Source organism: Echinops telfairi, unplaced genomic scaffold, assembly GCF_000313985.2.
Source record: "Echinops telfairi isolate 266 unplaced genomic scaffold, ASM31398v2 ScPeMD7_5868;HRSCAF=6743_0, whole genome shotgun sequence".
NCBI classification, from domain to species: domain Eukaryota; kingdom Metazoa; phylum Chordata; class Mammalia; order Afrosoricida; family Tenrecidae; genus Echinops; species Echinops telfairi.
Genome location: NW_022109767.1, coordinates 19,314,593 through 19,321,627, shown reverse-complemented (window position 1 = coordinate 19,321,627; position 7,035 = coordinate 19,314,593). Strand labels below are relative to the sequence as shown.

The 7,035-nt window shown below is 38.6% G+C and overlaps 1 protein-coding gene across 1 annotated transcript in view; it reads right to left on the bottom strand.

The window, feature by feature from the left end:
• Window positions 1-4,606: 4,606 nt before the first annotated feature.
• Window positions 4,607-7,035, bottom strand: part of PDGFC (platelet derived growth factor C) — a 253,255-nt gene continuing 250,826 nt past the window's right edge. The window contains exon 6 of the mRNA XM_004708728.2: window positions 4,607-4,931. Coding sequence (XP_004708785.1) covers window positions 4,815-4,931 — 117 coding nt within the window. The 3' untranslated portion in view covers window positions 4,607-4,814. The remainder of the gene's footprint in view (window positions 4,932-7,035) is intronic.

Here is a 7,035-nt window from a genome sequence, read left to right as displayed (position 1 = left end):
TGACTGTGCTTTCAACCAAGAGTGAATCCTTACAACTTCAATTTTTCTCCGTTATCACGGCGTTTCCTATTTGTTCTGTTCTGAGGATTTCTCTTCTTTACATTGAGTTGTAATCCATACTGAAAGCTACAATCCTTGACCTTCATCAACAAGGGCTTCCAGTGTTCCTCATTTTCAGTGAGCAAGGTCATGTGATCTACACATGTAAGGTTGTCAGTAAGTCTATAATAAATACAACACTATTTATCGGTAGGATGCTTCTGGAAGAATAGGAGAGACTATGCCTAAGACTGGTAGTAGGAATAGGGGTATGGGTACATATGAACAGAGACTCGATTGCGCATTATTAAAATAAGCAAGTGTTGGAACGATGCTCAAAAAATTAGCCCAATACGCACCAGCCTAGAGAGGGGAGGAAAATTCTATTTTCAGAAAACCAAATTCCCGAGAGTAATGCAAATGTTCAATATATTCAACTGCTAACCTAAAGGTTGACGATTTCATTCTACCCAAATATACCTCTGAAGAAAAGACTGGCGGTGAAGTGCTTAAAGAGCAGCCCTTGACAAGTCTAAGGGCCCAGGTCTACCCTGACACACACGAGGTCATCATGCGTTGGAATAAAGCTTTGTAGTCAGTACAATCAATACTATCATTAACACTAAGAAATTATGGATGCATTTGCCATTCATGGATCAAGTTTTGGTAAAAGACACAGCAAACTTTGTGAAAAAGGCATGCCTTCAAAACAAAGCAGCCAACTAAATGAAGTCCCAGCTAAGTCCACATGGAAGAAGCAGTCCAAGGATTGTAAATAGTAATACCCAAATCCAGAGGAGGGAAGAGCATTAGAGTTTAAATTCTGAACCCTCAGTTCGCAGAAATCTATGAATGACAGTGGAAGCCTAGAATCCATTTGCAGGGTACCCACATGGATTAAGCCTTCCATGAATCCGCTCTGACCACAGTCCAGCAATGTTATCAGCTAACATGCACTATAAAGTGCATTATTGTTGGCATAGTTAGAAAGTAACACAATATAATTTAATATCCTTTGACCTATTCTAAATTTGTTCACTTTTAATATTTCTGCTTCCTTTTTGATTGAGGTTTGGACGTCGTTGTGTTTTGTATGTCTTTCTGCATCTGAAATACAGGATAGGTAAATCTATAAAAATAGGTTACTGGATTAATAGTTTCGTAGGGGCAGGAAAGGGGAGATGGAGGGGAGATAGAGAGCTAACAACATTGAGTACAAGAAAGAAGAGAATGTTCTAAAATAGAGCGTGGCAATGACTGCATAACTCTCCTTAATGTGATTGAATATTGAATTGTATGGTACTTGAATATTATGCCAATAAAACCAGAAGCCAAACTCACTGCCATCAAATTGATGCTGACTCACAATGACCCTACAGGCTTGGGTCGAACTGCCTCTGTGAGTTTCTGAGACTGTAACTCTTCACAGGAGTAGAAAGCCCCGTGTTTCTTCTGAGAAGCTGGCTGGTGTCTTGAGTTGCTGACCTTGTGGATCACAGCCTAACTGGTAACCCCTATGCCACCAGGGCTCTTACATGTCATTAGAATTATTTAAGATAAACAAGTTAAAAAAATAAAGAAAAGCAGGCCTCAAATGCCATTAACTCACTAACTGGCAGCACTGTAGAACTGCTCCCTTTAAAGCATAATTTATTTTGACTGTATATATATATTTTAATGAAAAAGCAAGTATCCCATTCCCTGCTTGGAAGTATTAAATAAACCACAGTTTGAAAAGTTCATTTTCTGTAACATTTAATACAGTTTTTCCTATGTTGATACGAGCTACAAACAGCCAAGAGGGAGACACCCTGTTGCAGTCTCAGTGTAAAGCTTAAAAACTTGATCACGCTGTCAGCTGCCACTGTTTGGCTCCCAGTTCATGGAGATCCCACACCCAATGTCTAGCAAAACTTCCTGGCCCTGTGCCACCCCCCATATGATCCAACCGCTGTGATCTATAGGTTTTTCAGTGGCTGAAATACATCATCAAGCCGTTCTTTCAGGACTGGTGGTAGCTGAGCATGAGGGCGAACTGGCTGGGAAAGTGAGCTTTTTACCTGTCTGAACACCCACTGCGTTTAGAGACAGGTGTTGTTGTTGGGCGCCGAGTTGGGTCTGACTCACAGTGAGGGTTCTGACCCTGTGTGCAACAAGGAAACCCAACCCTGTGCCGTCCTCACTGTCATTGTTGTATCCATTGTTGCAGCCACGGAACCAATCCATCTTGGAGAGTGTCTTCCCCTTTTTGCTGCCCCTCTGCTTTACCAAGAATGATGCCTATTCCAGGGATTGATTTCTTCTGATAGCATGCTCAAAGTGTGTGAGACGTAGTCGTGCCCTCCATGCAGCCAAGGAGCATTCTGATTATACTTCTTCCAAAACAGATCTGTTTATCTCTTGGCAGTTATTTATAACACTAAAAACAAAACCAAACAATTTTTCCATGAAAAGAACAAAACACAAACCTCACTGCCATCGAGTCGCTGCTGACTCATAGCAACCCCACAGGGCAGAGCAGAACTCTGTGTTTTCAAGACTCTTTACAGGAGTAGAAAGCTCTTTCTCCCAAGGAGTGGCTGGTGGCTTTGAACTGCTGGCCTTGCAGTTAAGTACACTGGTATTGGGTTCAGATGAAAATGCAAAAGGGTAAGTAACAAATATGTGCATTTTGTATTTTTCATGTGACTGGGGGAAGGACAGGTTTAGGTGATATAAAGGCACAGACAAAGGGTCCGGCTTTGGAGAACCACCTATAAGCCTAAAACAGCATGCCTGGTAGAGTATCAATCTCTGGCAAGGCACCCTGCATACAAATCTGTATCTGAAATTGAGAATCTACATCTGGAAGCATTTAAGTATATGAATCCATACACCAAATAAATTTTTCCTTACCCTACTTGAATATGAAGATATGAAGGAAAGGACAGGTTTTTTGTTGTTGTTTTCCCGAGTCACCCAAACACATAACCTATCACTGAGCATTGTGTAAACATAGACACTAGCTTCAAATGAGTTGTGATTTAATTTGCCATCAAGGCCAGGCAGAGAAATAAAATTATTGCTCAAAAGTACTAGAAATCAAATTGGGAAACCTCAACAGAAATGTTTCTATTGCTCCTTTGGGTTAACGTACTCTTTTGCATAAGGAAAATTATGAGAACAACGAACTTAATTTCCTTCAGTTTCTTAGCATTTGAGGCATATCTTACGTGTTTGTGCGCACACACACACACACACACACACACACACCACTCCGTTCCATTCCCAAATAACCTCATTCCCTTATTGGACAATTCAATACAGTTTTTAATTCAAATAGTCACCACATAGCCTACGCACAATATTAAGTATTTTACAAGCAAGGTATTTTAATGATTTGTCTTTTCAGTTGCCAAAGAATACAATCAGTGAACTGGTTAAAGGATATATTTCTGTACACAAAAATATCCATGATTTTATACAAGTATATGGAACAGAGTTTAAAGGTCATTAAAAACCATGACATCACAATAAACAGGATGTGTTCCTATCGCACAACAGAGCATGCATGGTTAGGAAGCTGTTGAGATTTGCCTCTCAAAGTGCATTATGGTCTTCTGAGCTAGGCTCATATTTCCCAAGGAGTTGAGGTTAGGGATGAATATTTATTTTCATTGAATATTTATTTTCAAATACTGCTCTTTATTTGCATGTCCAACAATAGGGGGAAAGGATATTATAATTTACTTATTGTTAAAAAGTCTTCAGATCTTATAAATTCTATTAACTCCCCACTTCAATATTTTAAAATGCAGTTTAATCTAAGCTCTAGCACCATATGCAGATGAAATAGATGCATTTTTTAGTGAAACAATAATTTATATCATCTTTGTTCCTCTGGCTATAAGAATAATGTTTAGAAAAAATTTACCAAGCTAAAAATAGTTGATTTAGGTTGTAATTTTAAAAAGAGAGCATATTAAATACCTTTGGTAAAAATAGATATATTTAAGATTAGAAAAGCAAACCGTTACAATGTCAAAAGGAGAATATAAAAATGTACACAATAAAACAAATAAACCAACTTATAGAAAAAGGGAAGATCAGACGACTCCTCTCAGGTTTTTCTCCCCCAAACCACAAATATAGTTTTCTTCTTTCAAATGGTACAGATTTGAATAAGAAATATGGAAATGTCCCATCTTTCCTATTAGCAGGACACAAGTTTAATTCATAGCAACACAGTTCCTGTGTAAAAACCAAGTGTGTAGAAATTAGAATATTCTGATTTATTAATGATTATAAGGGAGGCAAGGGCGGGTGGGTGGCAATTCAGATTTCTTCGACATTAGGCCCAGAACATGAAGTTTTAAAATTAAGCAAGGCCACAGATCCCAGGTCTTCATTTGCACAAACAGTTCCTCTTCCCCACTCCCTGCCTCCCCCCACACCACGGCGCGCTGACATTAACCTAAATCCTACCAAGAAAATCGAAATACAGGACGTAGCTAGCTGTGTAAGTACAAGGCGAGTCTGTCACTAGCTAATGATCTACAACACTGAATCCCTCCCACCCCCCCACGAGGGAAGACCTGTCCGTTTGGGCCTCCTCTCAAAAGAACTGTCCCACATCGCCCAATCCCAGCCGGTGGCTCCTCCTTTCGAATGTACTGTAAACCTTGTAGATGCCAGGTCCCCGCAGCAGACACCTGAGCTCAAGGAGGGAGAGAGCTTGTCAGTTCTGGAGCAGAATCGGTCAGGACGGGGCCCTGCTCGGGAGGGGCTGCGTGCAGTTACCCTCCCGCGTTCCCTCTGCAGACACAGTCACACTGCTCGTGGTGCTCCAGGGCCACGTCGGTCAGCGATTTGTGCAAGCCCCTGACACCGGTCTTCGGTCTCAGCTGGAGGACCTGCAAGAGAACAACGAAAACACCTTTCAAAATCAACACAATCGTGTCTCTGGACTCTGCCATTGGGGGACAAGTTTGTTTCAGATAAGCATCTGGATGCCCACGGGGGGCTTCACATCTGTGACTTATCTGAGAAAAAAACCATCGCAAAACCAAACACGCCCCCCCTACGCACCTTCCCCAAATAAAATGAGCACAATTACGATTTCGCTCAAAAGGATATTTCAATGCCAACAATTTGGAAGGCCATTGTGTCAGAATAAAGAACATGCTTCCCATGGAAAGACTCTGTTCACTCTTCATTTTTCTCGTTTAACTGCGTAAGAGATAACTTCACCGAGATTGAGTATTTTGGAATCACCAATGCACAATTAGTTGTTCTATTTGTTGGTATTTTTTTTCACTTAAGTCATTCACACATGTAACTAATATTTAGACTTGGAAGCAAGTCACTCGTGCACAGGAAGAGTGTGGAAAGAACCCTGATGGCTCCACAGCTGACTTGGCTCAATTATGCCACTCATGAATTTTCTTGGCTACACTTTAAGTCCTCTATAAACCTGATGAGATAGATTCGATATTCTTCATACACATCAGCTTCAGTCAGGACGAACTAAGCAGCTGGATCCTACTGTGCAGAAAAAGGAGGTTTGGCAATGAATAATGCCTCTATTAAAGGAAGATAGATCCAGTTTGTGTCGTAGAGATTTTTAATTACCAAAAAAAGCATACCAAAACAAAACACTGAAAATGAGCACATTCCCTTTGAATACAAAGGATCTATCAAATCTGCAAACAATTAATTGAAGAAATCTAAACTCACCATTTATTCAAATATATTCAATTATATTTCTCATAATACAAACGATCAAGCTTAAGAACTTGTATTTTGCTCGGATGCGGACACATAACAACATGAAGTCTATCATCTCTGATTTCTGTGACACAGATAAATTCATAACTTATAGAGACTACATCCCTGAAATCCTAAAATTCATCTAAAATTTCTCAAGTCTTTTGACCATTCTACTTTAAGACTTTTTTCTGCTTCTAAAAATATGTACATATATATTATATGTATCTTGTTTAGAATAGCTGGTTATGTCAGAGGTTAATTATCTAACAAATTTTGAATGCTTAATGAGTGACAGTCAATGCAATACTGTTTTTGCATTCTTAGACTCACAAGAATTCTATGGAGCAATTTATAATCATCACCCCTATTTCACACATGAATGAACAGAGGCTTAGAGAGATTAAGTGACACCACAAGTATGTAGGCCTAATAGGAATTTTTAAAGTTAGTCTGATTTCCACAGCACATTTTAAATATTAAGACATGATTGCCATTATACATATGTGTTAGATGTGTGAATTAGGTGACTGTATAACACTTGTGTGCATTAGAGATATTTGTAAGATGCTTGCATTTGATATCATATAGATATAAATACATAAATGAAAAAAAATACATACATACATAAATGCCCATGTTTACATGCGCATGTATGTTCACATATATTATATAAGATGTTAAATTATTAGTGGAAAATGGAGTTTAAAATATAATACAGTTTTTCCACATACATTTTGGAGCCCCCTCGTATATACTTAATCTAAAGCTTGTAGAACAGTGAGTTAATGCCAATCTATACAAAGTTCACTGAACCTATAGCTACTCTTCATAGATTTGCCTGTTGAAACAAGTTTTACCTGAAATTGAAAACAGATTTTCCATACATTGTGGGAACATTATGAATACTCCTTAAACTAATGTTTTTAGAAACAAAGAGTATAACATGAAGGATAAAATTATGAGCTGGGCTTTAATTTAGTTGAATGCAATTCTGATAAGGGGTCAACATTTTGTAGCTTGCTTTAAAGAACTAATTTATAGTTTTTAATGGTTAGAAACCTAAGACCCATTGGCTAAATCAGATCTCCGGATACAATTTAGTAAGGATATGCTTTAAAAACTGCAAAATTGAGTGAGCTCATATGGGAAAGAGTAATTCCAATTGAATGAATAATATCATCTTATCCTTTTAGTAAGTACCAGCCAACTTTAATATCTGATTAAGTCCTAAGACATCTTAATTTGACA